The sequence below is a fragment of the Ascidiella aspersa genome, chromosome 1 (genome assembly GCF_963924565.1).
Source record: "Ascidiella aspersa chromosome 1, kaAscAspe10.2, whole genome shotgun sequence".
NCBI classification, from domain to species: Eukaryota; Metazoa; Chordata; class Ascidiacea; order Phlebobranchia; family Ascidiidae; genus Ascidiella; species Ascidiella aspersa.
In genome coordinates, this window is record NC_139447.1 from 34956115 (window position 1) to 34975051 (window position 18937).

An 18937-nucleotide genomic window follows, 5' to 3' on the forward strand; every position below is an offset into this window, starting at 1 on the left:
ACCTACTTCAGTATGGGCTTTTCTTACTTGCTCAGTCTGTGAAATATCGTAGGCTATATTGTTTATTCGATTCGTTGAACTACAAGTTCCCGTTATCTCGGTAACAGGAGCCGTTTTTGCGATTTTAATTACGAGCAGAAAATCTGCCGGACGCGTATATACACCTGAAAAATTTAATACCTGTTTTTTTCGCAAGGCTGTTAAATTAATTGCATTTTTTCAATAATATACCATGAGTTATACCATCCTTTTTTAAACAAAATCATTTCTTTGTAAATTCGAATTTCTGCGCCGCGTACTACGGCAGCAAAATGTGGCCAAAAAAACCCGGCCCTCTTCTAACTGGCCTTGAAAACAGGCCAACAATGTACATCGCTCTTGTTGTACCCTGACGCCATACTTCTTTGCTGCGCGCAGACATATTGAAACCCAACACCGTGATGCCACCTTTGCCACAGTTCTTAAGCGAAAAAGCAGACGGCTCTTATCATTCCAGACGAACGATTACAGAGCGAAAGGTCGCGTTTTATCCAGAGGATGCCCTATTACACTTCCCTGCCGGGCCAGGTCGCCCAGAGCGAGCGGTTTTTCGACGACGATGTCCAGCCTTCTGTCCAGCAAAGGGTCAACTCTATCCAGCAGTTTCCAGACAGCTCTCAGAGAGCACAGAGGACGTTTGTACGAGAAGTCCTTCCAAGCAACATCAACTTGGCCTCGGGCGCTGCGCCTTCGTTGTACGTCCTGCCCCAGCAGCAGCCGGCCCCTGTTCCCATCCAGTACCTGACGCCATCCGAACCGGCGCCGGTCCAGTACCGTGCTCCCCCACGTGAGGCCTTCGTTTCTGTGCCGGCGCAAAAGGAAACGGTGGTGAGTTTGTCACAAAACACCCTATAAATCATTAACATTTTGAGGAACGTTGCCAGGATTATCAACAGAGGAGATTCTTATTTATACTATAGTTATGCTAAGCTAAAAAAATGTTTTAAACAGCAAGATCTTCCATTTGGTTAAAACTTTAAAATCATCATGCAGCGAGTTAAAAAAATATTTTTAGCCCCCAACCACAGCCTATAGTTGGTACCACACCGAATTAGCCTTCAAACCTTTATAGTTTATAGCCTAAAAAATTGTATAAGTGACATGTTAAAGCGACGCAAGTTCACCGCAAAACTGCGAATTACTTTCAGGAAACATATAAGAGGAAAATCTCGCCCAGATTCTGGGTTTCCCGTATTTCCCAACTGCCTTCTACAGTAGAATGCAGATCTAAGCAGGCTCGGAGTCGGTAACAATTGTCCGACTCTGGCTAATAAAATAAACCCAAATCCGACTCCCGATTCCCGAGTCCGACTGCGGCCAAATATGTCTCCGACTCTACAGCCTGTCTTTTACCCATTTACGTAACTGAAATAAGGTTGATATTAAGCAATTCAATCATAGGGGTGTACCACAATAAACACAATACGTGATTGGAAAATGCGCACGACGGACTCGGGACTTTTAGTTTTACGTCGTCTTAATCGAGTCCTTAATCCAACTCCGACTCCACAGCCCTGGTTCAACGACCACGAAGTCATACTCATGCCTTGGTCATGTTACCTTGTGTGCCTTTTCCGCCGAAACTTGTAGATCGACATAGAAACTTGTTCAAATTTCTCATTGAATTACACTTTTCATTGAATTACACTTCATCATCTTGAGATACGTATCTGTATAATTACTATTTCATATGACTGAAATATATCTAAACCAGAATTTTAAAAGGTGTAGTTGCGTATTCAAACTTCTTTGTTAAGATGATGTCGATTTACTCGACCTTTTTGTCTTTGACATTCATTATCAAGCTACATTACAGATCCGTGCATAGTGTACAAAAGTGCTATTCAATGGCTTTAAGATTCAAATATCAAATTACACTCATGTTTTTCAGGTTTCTTCCTCTGGAAGTTCGAAGACCTGCGCGATCGTGTCCCTCACCATTCTTATCGTATTTATGATTGCCGGCGCCGGAATCGGGCTTGGACTCTATTTCAAGCTTAACAATACAAGCAACGCCGCAGGTAGAGCACCCGACAAAAATTTCCGTTGGAAACGTGTTTTTTTTGCAGTATTATGAGCAACTATATTCATATATTGTAATAATGGTATTGATAAGATAAATCGTTTAAATTCAAGAACACGTAGAACTTCGTGGCCCGCGCTTTGGAAAACATTAAAACGTTTTTAACAATTCTGTTGGTCAATATAAAAATGAAATTAGAACGAAAATAGTCAGTTGGGTTTGATCCTTTTTCCGAGGTACTTTAATCGATGTAAAGCAGGGGTTGCCGCCGCAGACTTTATTCTCAAAAGGACGGATAACTGTGACGCCTGGCGATTGCGGGACGGATAGTTGTTGGTGTTGACGATTTCAGGCGTATATCAAATATTGTGACAAACTTATTAAATTGATTACATCGTTAAGGGAAGAAATAGCAACAAAAAACTGTAGCAAGCTATAATAAATGTCGTTCCGCTTAAAATTTTGTACAGATTTAGACTTAAATTGCATTTGATAACAATTTAACTGCATTTTAAATTCATTTGGAGATGTAGGCCGCGAGCCGGTAGAATTAACTCTGCGGGGCCTGAATTTGGCCTACAAACTGTATAGTTTGGACTCTAATTTAAGCTATAGTCTCATATAGATAAAAGGATATTAAAGTTGTTTAAATTTTTTGTTGAGGAAAAGCTGATAAAAGAATCAGACGATTTAATAATTATGGTTGCTTTTAGTGGGAAGCAACTTTTAAACAATCCTAAGTCCTAAAATGGACCCTTAGGGGTCCGTGAACTAGTTTTAGGGGGTCCATTAAGGTCTAATTGAAATATTGTTGTTTATTTAAGAAGTAATCAATTTATTAAAGAAATCAATTTAATTAAAAATAAAACGGTTTTGCACTGAATGTATTTATACTTCATTTCACTTTCACAATTTTGGACCAAAATCAGCAAATTTATGAAGTCTATTTGTACTGTGACGTCAATTTATGATGTCATTTTTTAATTTTTTTTTGCCTACAGTGGTCCACGCGAGATGAAAGAAAATTTTAGGGGCCGCGGTAAAAAAAGTTTAAGAACCCCTGGTCTAACCCGAATATTAGTAATCCTGTTTTCCTGATTGTATGAAAATATGCAGCGGTCTTAATTGTTACTTCGCTCTATACTTTTTCAACTTATCTTATTTTTTCCACAGATACAGCAATATCCACCGAACCAGTCAATTGTCAGGCGTGGATCAGCAAATATGGAGGAAGTAAGTTTAAACCCCCCCCCCCAAAAAAAAAACAAAAAAAAAACTAAAAAAAAAATTAAATAACAGGTCGTAGGGCAAAAAGTTAAAATAGTAAAAATAAACAGCAGGCAACTCACTTTCCTCCAGGTAAAATGTGTCCTGAAACAATATTTATAACTGGGGCACAAAAGTATTTGACAAAAAAAGACCACTCTAACTCTACGGGTACGTAAAGGGGTCACCAATCGGTCAACAATATTAACTGTACAAAAATACTTTGCACAAAAACAGCTTCTGTTAACTCCGAATTTTTTCAAAGGGTCACAAAGCGACACCGACAAAGAAGACAACATCAGCATCCTGGATGCCATGGAAACCGTGGCGGAAGCCTGCGGAGTTTCGACCGACGACAGCACTCAAATGATCAAGGACCTGTTTGATACGGTCAGCAAGGAAAACAGCGAATGCGTAGAAAAGGCCAAAGAGGCTCTCAAGAAAAGTTTCGAAGATGATTTTATTGATTTCCTGGCAAGCATCGTATGGAGTGTCATACCTGACACGATTAGAGACACAGCTGCGACAAGCGACACAGCCGCAGCGATAAGCGACACAGCAGCAGTCACAAGCGACACTGTCCATAGTTTGGCGATATGGCAGCAGCAATGGTTGGAAATCTGCGACAAACCAAAGGACTCGTGGTACGGAAACAGTCCAACCTGGCATTGGCCAAGCAGTTCAAATACCAACACCAACACTAACACCAATAATACCAACACCAACACCAACACCAACACCAACACCAACACCAACACCAACACCAACACCAACACCAATAATAACAACAATTCAGGCGGTGACAGCACTTCTACCACCACAGCACCGACTTTTACAACTGCCTCCGCCAATGCCACAGCTCCTACGACCACTACCATAAACATTTCAATCTGTGTGTAACATTACTACCTTATTTGCTGGTTTCTTGATGTACAAAGACTGCCACGTGATTTGGCTGGTTTAATTTGTTACAAATTTCTAAAAAACATTAGTATTGCCTTAGAATATTATCTTTTTAGGCTTTACAGTGATCCTTTTTACGCTTTTCTTATAAAACATCTGCTCTGCATCAAACAAACTATCTTACAGATTTTTGGTAGATGGTAGTTTTTTGTTGTACTTTATTCATCTTGTTGACCGCGGGAATATGAAAAACAGATGGAAACAATTGTAAAACTAGACGGGGGTGCGGTTGTTGTATATTTTGTCAGGGGATATATTTTCAGGGCTTAGTGTTTATTTTCAATTTTTACTTTATTTTAATTTTTTTTTTTTTAATTTTTTTTTTAATATTTTGTATTGTGTACTTTATATTATATATTTTGTTTTTCATTTTCCTTAACTTGTTTTTGCAAGCAAAAACAGATATGGGCCGAAAACTTCCCCACTTAAAATATGCCTTTGATGCGAATGTGGTTCAAATATGGCGTAGAATTTGGGGAATGATCGAAACATATATTTGATAAATAGAATTTACTTAGATAATGCATATGGCTATTTTATTAAATTTTGACCAGCTTACGTGTTTGAAAATCAAATATTATCATTCTCTTAAAGACTAAAAATGGTTTAACGCCTATGGTTTGCTATACTTTTGCAAACTTTCACTAGGTAATTTTTTACCGTAGCTTGGTCCGAGCAATCACTGTTAAAACAGGCTTTAAATCTGTCGTTTCAAACAATATGAAAAACACTATTACGTGCCTAATACGCAAACTATTAAATCGAAAGTTTTGCTAGATAATTTAGGTCTGATGTTGGTATGCTGGTTGGAGCAAGATGCACAACAGGTGCTAACAGAGAGGCGTAGACTGCCTTAAGATTTCGCATTTAAACTTGCGGCGGTAAATACACCCTATTGACACTTAATTATTACGCGAAGCTTATCGCGAAGTAATTGGTCGCCCCAAAAAATGCTGACGCCGCATTTAAAGCAAGCATTATAAATGTGTCGCCGATATTCTGCCTTGAACATCCCTACTCGAAATGCTTCCCTCCGTTAATTGTACGGTGGGTGAAACTTTATTCACGGCCTTACCTCTTTGTGTATTACCGCGACAATACGATGAAATACGATTTGGAGAATATTGGAAACATCGTATTTGGAGAATATTTGCTATTTGCACCTGTTCTGTATGTTACTCCAATCCAACATATCTACACACAATTATGAGTTGTGTATAATAATATAATAACTGATGGCTTTGAAGCGAAGGGGGTTCAAATATGGCGTAGATTTTGGCAAATGATCGAAACATACATTTGATCAATAAAAATTTACGTAGATAATGCTTACGGCCATGTTATTACATTTTGGTCAGCTAGCATGTTTAAAAAGTCAATATTTTCATTCTCTCTAAATGATTTAACGTCTATGGTTTGCTATACTTTTTCCAACTTTTACTGTGTAAATTTTTACCATGCCTTGGTCTGAGCAATCACTGTTGAAACAGAGTTTAAATCTGTAGTTTTGAGCAATATGCAAACACGTTTATGTGCCTAATAAGCCACGTTTTATATTGAAAGTTTTGCCAATTTAAATCCAATAAACGCAAGATTTATTTATTTATGACGCCATGTTATGACGTAGCTTTGTAACGTCGTCGTTAAGAATGCGTTAAACTTAAGCTTTTTGTTGTTGCGGCCCTTGTATAATTATATTTGCTTAGACCTGGTGTTGATATGTTTGAATGGTGCAACAATTACAACATGTGCTAACAGAGATGTGTACACTGCCTGTAGGATTCGCATTTAAATTTGCGGTGGTAAAATATTTTGTGTTGTAAGAGCAATAGTTTTTTTTACTTAGAGAGGCCTCTTTATGAAAGGCAAGTCGCATGTGCATAGTTTTACTAGGCAAGCCACTTCCAACACAAATGTTGCACGCGCGGGACAATAGGGCGCAGCAGGGATGCCAGCAGCCGCCTCGTCGCGACGCGAGCTGGACAAAGCAAGCGAATATGAACGAATTCTGTATGAAAGTTTTTCTGCTGCTAGATGGCTGTCGTTAGCTACAAAGTGCTAAAACGCAATATTTCAGGTTTTTACCCCCCAAGCAAAGGCCCCTGGGAGTGCAGCCTCATAAACTTTTACAAAGCACCTTCATACCACTCTACGCCATGTCTGAAAATTTGAAGGTTCTACGATGTCTACTTTTTCTATAAAGCTTCGGACAAAAGTCGGTCTGAAACAAACCATAGGAAACCATAGGAAACCAAAAAAGAACTAGATAAGTTTAGGCCTGATGTTGGTATGCTGGTTGGAGCAAGATGCACAACAGGTGCTAACAGAGAGGCGTAGACTGCCTTAAGATTTCGCATTTAAACTTGCGGCGGAAATACACCCTATTGACACTTAATTATTAGGCGAAGCTTATCGCGAAGTAATTGGTCGCCCCAAAAAATGCTGACGCCGCATTTAAAGCAAGCATTATAAATGTGTCGCCGATATTCTGCCTTGAACATCCCTACTCGAAATGCTTCCCTCCGTTAATTGTACGGTGGGTGAAACTTTATTCACGGCCTTACCTCTTTGTGTATTACCGCGACAATACGATGAAATACGATTTGGAGAATATTGGAAACATCGTATTTGGAGAATATTTGCTATTTGCACCTGTTCTGTATGTTACTCCAATCCAACATATCTACACACAATTATAAGTTGTGTATAATAATATAATAACTTATGGCTTTGAAGAGAAGGGGGTTCAAATATGGCGTAGATTTTGGCAAATGATCGAAACATACATTTGATCAATAAAAATTTACGTAGATAATGCTTACGGCCATGTTATTACATTTTGGTCAGCTAGCATGTTTAAAAAGTCAATATTTTCATTCTCTCTAAATGATTTAACGTCTATGGTTTGCTATACTTTTTCCAACTTTTACTGTGTAAATTTTTACCATGCCTTGGTCTGAGCAATCACTGTTGAAACAGAGTTTAAATCTGTAGTTTTGAGCAATATGCAAACACGTTTATGTGCCTAATAAGCCACGTTTTATATTGAAAGTTTTGCCAATTTAAATCCAATAAACGCAAGATTTATTTATTTATGACGCCATGTTATGACGTAGCTTTGTAACGTCGTCGTTAAGAATGCGTTAAACTTAAGCTTTTTGTTGTTGCGGCCCTTGTATAATTATATTTGCTTAGACCTGGTGTTGATATGTTTGAATGGTGCAACAATTACAACATGTGCTAACAGAGATGTGTACACTGCCTGTAGGATTCGCATTTAAATTTGCGGTGGTAAAATATTTTGTGTTGTAAGAGCAATAGGTTTTTTTACTTAGAGAGGCCTCTTTATGAAAGGCAAGTCGCATGTGCATAGTTTTACTAGGCAAGCCACTTCCAACACAAATGTTGCACGCGCGGGACAATAGGGCGCAGCAGGGATGCCAGCAGCCGCCTCGTCGCGACGCGAGCTGGACAAAGCAAGCGAATATGAACGAATTCTGTATGAAAGTTTTTCTGCTGCTAGATGGCTGTCGTTAGCTACAAAGTGCTAAAACGCAATATTTCAGGTTTTTACCCCCCAAGCAAAGGCCCCTGGGAGTGCAGCCTCATAAACTTTTACAAAGCACCTACATACCACACTACGCCATGTCTGAAAATTTGAAGGTTCTACGATGTCTACTTTTTCTATAAAGCTTCGGACAAAACTCGGTCTGAAACAAACCATAGGAAACCATAGGAAACCATAGGAAACCATAGGAAACCATAGGAAACCAAAAAAGAATAACGGCAAAAACAAGATATGTCCCGAAAATAAATTTTCGGCCCATATAATAACGGCAAAAACAAGATATGTCCCGAAAATAAATTTTCGGCCCATATAAAAAAGAAAACATGTTTTTAATTTTGTTAACGTGAGATTTCCTTTGCACCTTTGTAAGGTCGTGACTAAGTTTTTTTAACAAAGCCCGTCATAAATCACGTTCAAGTAGGCAGGAAATTGCCCAAACATCGTTTTTTATCTTTGATGTATCTGTTTCGACAAAACACAATCATTTTTTCGTGAACCGTAGTTTCTTTCATTTGTGCTAGACCTTATATTTGCTGTTGTAAATCATCACTGTATGGCAGCTAGGTTAAGCATAATAGGGTCAGGTGTAGACAGACCTGGTTCGATGAACAATTCTATTTCGATGTGTGCATATAGTTACTAAAATATAAAAACGTGCTTGTTCGCACCAAAATGACATTCGTGTAGCAATGCCTGCGCCGCAGGAAACTAAATTCTCAGCTGCCACGCTTGTTGTAATTCGGCCACAGAACTATAGAGTTGCGTCGTTGTATTAAAATAGGCAAACATTGCATCAAGGTATTGGCATTCAGAAATACTAGCTATGTGCTCAATTTAACACTTTTTATAGTACGGTTCGAGGAAGGAATTAGCATCCAGTTTGAGTAATTTCCAACTAAAGCGCTCCACGTATTTAAAAGTTCAGTTTAAAACAGTCATCTTGTCTGTTATTTTGGTAGATTTTTAAAGGCTTTTCAAAACAAATGTTTAAGAAATAAAAAGTTTAGAAACTGCTAAGTAGTAGCCATCGTATGTCATACAGCTTAGTATTTTATGCTAAGTATATAAAACACTAACTTAATATCGAATGGTAAAATACTACAGAAGCTTCGCAGCAAAAACCGCTAGCTATAACTATTACTGATAGTCGTATTTGGATAGCTACTGTCTTTAGTGTTACCACTTACCCCACTGCATAGCTTATTTGGTTTTTCGTTTTCTATTTTTTTCCTTCTTTAGGCTATTAGATGCAAACCGTAGCACAAAGTGTTAATTTTCGTTTTGGGTGAGGAGAGGTGCTATTTCATGTTGAAGTATTTTTGAACACGACCTTTAAACTTTTCCGGCACTAAACTTACTCCAAAAGCGTAAAAATGAGACACTTGTTTTTGGCATTCGCCATAGTCGTCATTTGTGGCACTGCCATTCTGCTTAAAATGGAATCCCTGGCCCCAACGCGACCCTATCGCAAACGGAGCCATGATGACGTCACCACAAGATTCGCGACGTCACAGCCGTTTGCCACGTCATCAACGGCCAACGTAACAATGACGTCATTAAAGGCGTCGCCGCAGCCAGTTGCAGTTGAGTCTCGCCCGAGCTTCGCCAACATTTCGGTAGATGACGTCACTATTACTGTGAAGACGACAAAGCGATATTACACGACGAGGATCGAGCTGATTTTAAAAACATGGTTCAAAACTGCCAAAGGACAGGTTTGCGTTTTTCGTTGTTTTTTTACTTCTTTGAAATATTTTCTTTTAGCAAAAGCGGAAATCTTTTTTTAAAAACCTGCTTTAAAACTGACAAGTGTAAGTTATCTTCCGAAAAAATATTCTTTATTTTTGCCCGTTATATCTTTAGTTGGGCTTTTTGTTTGGGACTTTTTGTTTTTAGTATTTAGTATAAGCATTGGAAAAATACTTTTCCCAAACGATTTTAACAAATAACAAGTAAGGTCAAAGTTAAGGTCATTATAGGCCTACTGCCGTACTTGTTAGTCTAGTCCTACATATGTACATATATATATAAATTGAATGCAAAAACAATCTGCTTAAATCACAATAAATCAAAGTATAAGCTATTTACCGCAAGGTCCAACAAAATACAAATTGTGCTTTATTTGTTTTGCGGGAACAAAACGGTGTCTCGTTATGTAGCTTTTAAGTCAGCTGTGGCGATTTGTACAGACTTAAAAATGTATTTGACCATAACGATTAAAATGATCAGCTAATAAATTGCAGCCAGCTAAACATGCAAAAAATGATTTGTTTTTGCAGGTCAGCTTTATATCAGATGCTGTGACACCGGAATACGCGAAAAAAATTGGTAAAACATTGTTTTATGTGTGATGTAACAAAATAAATTTTTAAAACAAATTAGTTTTACGCGTTATTTCAACAATTTTGCCACTAACATAATATAAAAGTAATTTGGATAAAGAATGAACTTAACGAAATTTCACATGAGCAAATACTGTAAAAACGTGTGAAGAACCTCCTTCTTCTATCCCTGTATACATTCAACCTCTGAATAAAAGTCTAAAATAACGCAATGCTGCAAACAAGTCATTTTGAAATGGCTCAAATCCCAATTAAGTCAGTTGTAAAATAACCTAAGTCCAAGTAAAGTCTTTTTGAATAAATAGCAAGTCAAGTCAAGTCATAAGACTTAAAGTCAGTTAAATAATTTTGCCCAAAAGACTAAGTCAAGTTATTTAAAAACAGTGACTTGCGTGCACTTAAGTCAAGTAAACTGACTTAAGTCATGACAACCATAATATATCGTCTAACGGTCCCAATTTTTTTTTATTTCTTTAACAGGCCACGGAAACCTAATCGACGCAAGATGCGGCCAAACACATAATTTGTAAGTGTAAGAGAAATTTAAACACGCTTCTATTAAAGCTAAATTAGAGAATTATAGACTATTTAAATATATGTGGTTGTTTTGAAGTTAATTTCAATATGAAAATATAAAGCGAAATTTTTATTTTCAGATCAGACCTTTGCTGCAAAACTGACGTAGAGTTTACTCGTTTTTTCGTCACCCCGAATAACAAGTCAGTTATTTTTTTAATTAATTTGTCAATTAGTGTTGTGATTATAATAGGTTAATAGTTAAAATATGAGATGATAGTTACAAATATATATTACACGTTTAACGTACGGCAGCTTATGACAGATTGTTAGGTGTTGCGGACGCCAATAGTTCGACTACTATATGCACAATAACACGTACACATAAAGCTTGTTGCGGAAATGGCCAGTTCGATTGATTTTGCTTGTATCACACGATATATGAAAACATATCTTGCTGTTTACCATTGATGCCACCTGATAAAATCGGAATTAACACAGAGTTGTAAGGGTCCGTAGGAACCATAAGCCTATATATGCTGGTAAAGCAGGCCTGCAAGTGATGTGTAAACCAACTGGTTACTTACATTTATGTTCTATGTTACGCTGTTGCGGCGGCTTTGTCAGCAATTAGCCAGGGACGCCGGAGCGATTTCAGGGCAAGGGGGGGCGACTTTTTTGGTTAGGGCAACATAGACCGCAGGCGAGCGTAGCGAGCCGAAATATTGGGGTGTCGGGGGGTGCTCCCCCGGAAAAATTTTTGCGGCCACGCCCTCTAGATTGGCTTAAAATGGTACCAAAAATGTTTTAACAAATATCAACCATGTCACGAATTTTTTTGCGTTTTTCCGTAGCTTTCCGTAAAAAGCAATTTATCATTTTTCATGAAAAGGGTACTTTTGCCCCCCTTGCCCCCCCCCCCCCCAAAGGGCAAGAGGGGCGCTTGCCTCCCCGCGCCCCCTCTCCGGCGCCCCTGCAATTAGCCATTGATAAAAATAGTTACACACAGATAATTACAGATTAGGGACCTTAGTGTACCTCATTGGGTTCAAACATCCGTGCATGGTATGGGCACCGGTTACCACGTTATCCATGGCGCGACCATCCAGTGACCAGCAGTGTTGCAAACAAGTCTTTTCAAAATGAAGTCCCATTCAAAAAACGCATCATATATCAAGCAGTTTGTTATATGTGAAAATTAATATATATAATTGCATTTTATAAAAAAAATGCATAATGAAAACACCTCAATTTAACCCAAGTCTTTTGTCAAAGACTTAAGTCAAGTCAAGTCATTTGCCAAAAGACTTAAGCCAAGTCAAGTCATTTTAAAACTGTGATTTAAGTGAACTTAAGTAAAATTGACTCAAGTTCTTACAACACTGGTGACCAGCTTGATGAGGTCACGCGAATGTCGTCCATATATGGATATAGCTATTAGGATATTTTTGTGGTTGTACATTGATGGTTTTAAAGAAGATGTGTGATTAATGAAAGCAAAGGTAAATCAAACCGACTCTGCATTTTGTTCCACGCATGTAAAGTCCAAGAACGCTGCGGTGCTTCGAGAAAAAATGGCGCTACATGGGGTAAAGAATGTGAAAACCTAGACCACCACCCTTTATATTGGCAATCGCAAAGTGTGAACCGCCATTACAAAACCAACCGAACAAATAATATCATATTTTAAACCTTTACGGGTAAAATACGAGCGATGCTATATTGTTTTTAGATGGTGGTGTCATTTTGACGACGACGTGTACGTAAACGTTGATCGTCTGATCCAGTTTCTTGCAGAATACGACTGGAATAAACCCTGGTACCTGGGAAAGTTAAGCAGGCCAACTTGGGTAAGTTCAAGCGACTCATAGCCTACCAGTGTTGTAAAAAAGTCATTTGTGAAATAACTCAAGTTCAAGTCAAGTCTTTTAAAAAATAACAAGCCTTTGTTTTGCAGCGCAACATATTCCTGGGAAGAAGATACAGGTTCCAGTTTGGTACGGGAGGTGCCGGGTATTGTTTGTCGCGTAATCTTATGCTGCAGATGACACCTTGGATAGGGTGAGTCGTGATGCTGTATAATGACTGTAGCCTACCTGAGTCACTGTTTTCAAATGACTTGACTTGGCCGTAGTTTTTTGGGCAAGATGGCTTGACTTGACTTAAAGTATTTGAATAAATACTTTGACTTTGACTTGAGTCATTTAAAAAATAAAAATATTTCACAATGTCTACGTCAGTAATTCTCAAACTTTGTTCCTTGAGGGATTTTCAAGTAGGCCGCTATTCTTGGGGGGGATTTTCGAAAAAAAAACTATTATAGCGCGCGTTTATAAGCTTCCAGTTTCAATAGAGCGTAGTCCAAAGTTTCTTTATGTGTCACAATAATATACGTACTTTATCCGCCCTGACACAGTCCGTATTGTCACTAGAACCAAATCTAACTTTGCACACGGCAAATAAACCATTTGCATGCGACGATAAACAGAAATCAGATTGCCTATACGTGGGGTACGGAATGTTTTCCGGCAGCCCTGCGCCACCGGCCAGTTTCAAGTAATCATAGCAAAAAAACATTGAAAAAAGGTAAAAACAATGGGGCAAAACTTCCGCACGTTTAGGTATGCAAGCAAGCGTACGAGGATTGTTTTGTAGAAGTGATGGTATGATGTTTACCTATACTACGTTACCTTGTTTTCGGTCTAAGTAACAATGTGAAGTTACAATAACATTATTCTGTAAAACAGATAACGCGTTTTTTATATTCTAAGAAGTTTTCCGCAAGTTAAAAAAGTTTAAGAACCACGGCGTGGTCTGCATGACAAATGATCAACCTAAAAAAGCGAAGGTTTCAGGTACGGGAAACTCCCCGTCACATGTCGAGTGGGTGACGCTGCGGATGACGTCATAATCGGTTTGATCGCGATGGGAATGACGCAATGCCCCTTCACCGAGTCGTTGCTGTTTAACGCACACAACCGACCAATGAAGATAATTAAGCCAAGTGAATTGAAAAACCAGGTAAAAAAATCAGCAACCTGACTGTGGATTATCTTGCTGAGTTGTCTTTGTGTAGGCCAGTGGTTTTCAACCAGGGTTCCGCGGAACCTTAGGGTTCCGCTTGTACAGTTCAGGGGTTCCGCAATTTCTAAATTCTTTAGCTAATTGAGGTGTTTTTATTACACTGGGGTTCCTCCAGCCAGTGGAATTATTGCACTGGGGTTATTCGAGCCAGTGGAATGTTTCCATAGGGTTCCACTCCAGCAAAAAGGTTGAAAAGCACTGGTGTAGGCTATATCGATTATCCAAGTCATAGTGTGGGGCACGAGATTAGTAGTTTAGTTGAAGTTCCTGAGCGAAACACCCAGTTGAAACTATAGAAGGCGGACAATCAACACTGTTAACAACACAGCGCTGCGAACAGCACAGCGCTGTCAACCGCACCACACGTTAACTGAGAAGAGGCCCAATTTACAAGCGGACAGCGGCTTAAGTAGCCACAGACAATCGAACTGCTGACCGCCAAGATAATCGCGGAACAGCACATTTAGCATTTACACTTTGGTGCGAGTAGACAATAAATCTGGGGCATAAGCCGTTACAGCGTAAATTGCACAATAAACACAAAATCTCTTAGTCGGTCAATAGCCGTGCGCTACAATAGTACTTTAGGTTTGCTGTTAAAAAGTAGGCAGTTTACTTGCCTAAATGTAACTTAATCTAGTCATTTTGCCCAAACGACTTAAGTCACGTTACTTAGGCTAACTTAAAAACAATATTTAATTACGTCAATTGATCTGGTAAGTTTGTTTTAAGGCCGACAAACACTATAAGAGTTTTTAAACATTTCAACCTACTTTTTGTACACTTTTGGCAGGTTAGCGTTGCTTATTCGCTTCAAGGCAAAGTTCCAAACGTTGTTAACCTGGAGTCACTGAACCCGCGGTTTAACAAGACTGAAGACCCGACAAGGATTCTTTCTTTACACTGTTATATTTACCCTAAAGACGATATCTGTAGATGATCGCTCTAGCACAGTGTTTCTTAACCTTTTTAACGCTCGTACCCTTTGAGCTTTCATGAATTTTTTCTCGTACCCCCCTTTCTACGATGGTCGACGGAAGTAAATAAAATTGTAATAATAGGAATAAAACTCAGTGTATTTATAAATTACGTGATAAATGCATGCATTAAAAACAGTCTTGCAAGTTCAACAATATTTACGACAAATATAATTTTTCACACTGCATGTCGTACCCCCTGATTTGGTGCTTCGTACCACTAAGGGGTACATGTACCCCTGGTTAAGAAACGCTGCTCTAATGGGAAAAGTGGATTTTTGAGCCATTTTACTGTTGGATATATTCCCTTTGATATTCACTGGCATAATTTCTAGAAACAAACAAACAAGGACCGTTTTGTACGTTTTTGCCTCATGTTGTGTTTGACGCTTGGATTTTACCTCATACCTCCGAGGCTAGGTTATTGCAGTATCCTAGGTACATTGAAAAGATTTGCATTGTATGTAACCACGACTTTGGAAATCCTCCTACTTTTGTAATTATGCCATTGTGATGATTAAAATTAAAACCAATAGTGTCTTTTTAGTTTTACCAACGACATAGAAAAAAAAATAGTTTACAAAGTGACCGCTTCTACACTTTTGTTTCATTTACTGGTAAACTAATGTAAAGTAGTAAAACAAGTTACTAGAAGAACGCTAGTCCTGGTTAACAACTAGGGCAAAAAACATTTTACTAACGAAACCCTCGTTTCCAATAATTTTAAATTACATCAGCTGTCTGCGGTTATGGTTGAGTGCACAAAATAGAACTCGTGCGTTTTCAGCAGAAAGCTTCAGGTAAAATGGTACAAAGTTTGCAAAGAATATAGTCATTTAATTTGGGATTGAAGGCCTGGTTTACGGTAAAAACTGTTACTTCGGCAATACTAAAATAACAGTAGAAACTGTCACAGAAAATTAGAAGTTAAGTCGTACTTTTAAAATTAAAAATTTTAAATTAAAATGCAAAATAGCAACTGTTACAATTATAGCTTGAAAAATTATTTTTATTATGTTGTTATATTCTGTAAAATTATACAAAAATATTTTATAGATTTGTGTTGCTTTTGTAAGGCAAAATCCAAGGTATTTTATGCAGTTGTATGCTGCGTTTTATAAGGAAAATGAGCAGTACACAACGAAAAAGGTTGAAACCATCTAAAAATCTTGATAAACAAACAGGCGATGATCAAACAGTTGTCACGCCAAAGAAAAAGAAAACTAATGATGTTGGGAAAGAAGCAATTTTAGACTCACTTCCAAAGCGTGATATTGACAATGTTTTTCTATTTGAAGATAATCCAGAATTTCGTCCAAACTTGTCGCCAAAAGAAGTGCTGCAAGCTGGCAGTTTCGGTGGCACCTATTTTCGACCCATCAAATCAGGGGTAACGAAACAGTCGTACGGGTCGGAGGTGTGGAAAGAGTTGCCGCAAGACTGGTTGGAGGGCTTGAGCATCAAAAAACAGGTTGCTTGCCCCGATTACGACGTCAATGTGAACAAGTACAAAGTAAAATGTGGGGGTTCGTTGCAAATGTGGGAGGACTCAAACTGGATTGTAGCGCAGGATCCTTACGGTTGGTTTCAGTGGTACTGTCGCTACTTTCAGGGTCGAAGATCAAGCGATGATGAACGACAAATTAGCCGCTGGAAAAAATGTACAGGAGTGACTGGCCGATGGAGGAACAACTTGATAGGAAAAATACATCGCGCTGGAAAGGCGTACAATGACCGCTCCGTTTCGCCAGTTATTAGACAGGTTTTGCTTCATTGGGCTTATACCCTGACAAAAAAAGACTTTGATGCAAGGGTTGCGAAGTTAAAGTAGCAGGATGGCATTGATAAACAAAATCTTAGCTTATCATGTTTGATAAACTTCTGTCGGTGCATTATCTTGCTATATTTTTGCTTGCCGCATTTGCTAAACTTTTGTCAAAGGATTATCTTTATAAGTTGTTAAATGATATTCACTGTGCTTGTGTTTTTTATCGTCCTATCTATTTTTTGCAATAAATCTTCACTATTACACTGCCCTTTGGTATAAAATCAGTTAGTTCTGTTACATACTGTCTTTTTTAAAAAAAATTATAAAAAAAAAGAGTTTAGTAAGTAATATTATGTGTATATATGACATGCAATGTTGTGAAACAATATTCAAGTCTTTGTATTCTTTCAGTGCCCATAGGTTTTACTGTAAACATGATGTGCTCGAGAATCTTTAGGTGCTTCTCCTCCAGTGCCACCGGCAAGAACCCAAACGTGTTTTTTGACATCAAAATCAACGACCAGACCGCCGGACGAATAGTGATGGAGTTGCGAAAAGATATAGCGCCCAGAACGGCCGAAAACTTTCGTGCTCTCTGCACAGGTGAGAAGGGTTTCGGCTACAAGGGTTCTGCTTTCCATCGTATTATTCCCGGCTTCATGTGCCAGGGTGGGGACTTTACTTCCGGCAATGGCACAGGGGGAAAAAGCATTTATGGAAGAACATTTAAAGACGAAAACTTCACGCTCAAGCACACAGAACCAGGAATCCTTTCAATGGCTAACGCAGGGCCTAACACCAATGGGTCACAATTTTTTATTTGCACAGTGAAGACAGATTGGTTGGATGGCAAGTAAGTTAAAATTAATTGTTATATTTTGTTTTTCCTACCCTATGGGTCGCCAACCAAAACTAGCTCTGTTTGAGTTTGCTTCGGTCACTCCTATTGTAGAGTTCACATTGTTTTTTTGTGATTTGTTCTGAGCAAGATTTCCCTAAATTTGAGAATATTGTGTGAGCAATACAAAGAAATGACGCATATTAGTCTAATTTGAAGTAAATTTTCAAGCTATTGTATTATTTGCGTTTTGTTTACTGTAAGCTTGCAAAAAGTTTGGTGATAAGAAAACAGGTCACTAATGCTTCGCTGTTATTCTTACTCTTATGTTTTGTTTCACCGTGTCAAAAGGTTAACAAACACTGTTTCAACCTGTTATCGAATATTTTCTTTGCATTTTACCATCAACACATTTTCAGTCACACAGTGTTCGGCAAGGTTATTGAAGGCTTGGACATTGTGAGGAAAATGGAAGAAAAGGGTACGCCACAAGGAACTCCCAATGGAAAAGTTGTAATAGAGGAGTGTGGAGAAATCAAGGAAGACTGATGTTCAAACTTTTCGTTGCAACTGTAACACTTGAAAAAACAATGCAGTTAAGGAGCTGCACAACTGGAGGTTCAAGCCAGTAAAAATTCAAACCTGGTTAAGTAGCAAATATTTTAATCCTAATGATGCCATTGTGTGTTTTTCATCGCTTTTTGAATACAAAAATTCGCTGAATATAGTTGCAAAAAAGCTAAAAATCTGCAGAGATAATGTTTGATTTGTAGCCCCTAGGCAAAAACAATGAAGTTTACCCAGCTTTTATGGAAATATGATTTTAAATCTTTGTAAAACCAGCTCTAGTCAGCACCATGTTTACTAGGTTTGACTACAGAGTTTAATTATAAATTATGTACAAATTAATGCCTAAAGATAATTAAGATAGAATAGAGATAACATCAATTTGCTTTCTCAAAGTTAGAGCCGTCGTTTTAAGTATTCAAAATCGCAGTGCCAAACATCTAAACTGGAACAACACAATCAACTTGAAACATTTAGAAAAATGTCATTTGATAAATAGGTCTCTAATCGTACAAAGAGTTGGATCTAAATGCTTACTAATTTAATCAGGTTTCTAAATAACACAAATACCTATCGGCGCCCTTGAGCATTAGAAATGGAACCGCGTCACCCTGGTTGAGAACCACTGGTTTAAAGTATTAGGGTTTCGGTTCAATACTTAACTACGTACAAAATAAACTATTTCTGTTCTGATACTAACAATCTGGGGAATAGAAAGTCAAAGAAATACCAGTATGGTGCCTTGACAGCCAAAACAACACATTCCGTATAGATTAACCTGATCTCCGCTTTAATGCAGCGAACAAATAAACAGATAGTAGGTGTGCTTCTTTCTTTAGCCCAAGTTGAAGTCTTGTTAATGCACAATGCCAGCAAATATCGATAACATAGGAGTCATATGCGACAGCAAGCCAGACTTTCACCTTATTCGTTTTAAGTGATCCATAGTGAACCAAATTTGGACAATATTATTGTTTTTTAGTTCG

The 18937-nt window shown here is 38.2% G+C and overlaps 2 protein-coding genes across 2 annotated transcripts; both read left to right on the forward strand.

Moving 5' to 3' along the window:
* The first annotated feature begins 15840 nt into the window (after positions 1-15840).
* LOC146170240 (uncharacterized) lies at positions 15841-16809 on the forward strand. Its single transcript, XM_083390791.1, has one exon. It carries the CDS (start codon positions 15884-15886, stop codon positions 16607-16609), a length of 726 nt encoding a protein of 241 aa, XP_083246917.1. The 5' UTR covers positions 15841-15883; the 3' UTR covers positions 16610-16809.
* Positions 16810-16961: 152 nt separating this feature from the next.
* On the forward strand, positions 16962-18107 carry LOC146170241 (peptidyl-prolyl cis-trans isomerase-like). The gene is made up of 2 exons (XM_083389250.1): positions 16962-17399; positions 17804-18107. Exons 1-2 carry the CDS (start codon positions 16981-16983, stop codon positions 17931-17933), a joined length of 549 nt encoding a protein of 182 aa, XP_083245376.1. The 5' UTR covers positions 16962-16980; the 3' UTR covers positions 17934-18107.
* Positions 18108-18937: the final 830 nt, after the last annotated feature.

Bases quoted from the DNA above. Each gene is read 5' to 3' on its own strand.
- LOC146170241 (XM_083389250.1), top strand. From the start codon at position 16,981: ATGATGTGCTCGAGAATCTTTAGGTGCTTCTCCTCCAGTGCCACCGGC. The intron at 17,400-17,803 runs GTAAGTTAAAAT...ACACATTTTCAG, and splicing joins ACAGATTGGTTGGATGGCAA to TCACACAGTGTTCGGCAAGG.
- LOC146170240 (XM_083390791.1), top strand. From the start codon at position 15,884: ATGCTGCGTTTTATAAGGAAAATGAGCAGTACACAACGAAAAAGGTTG.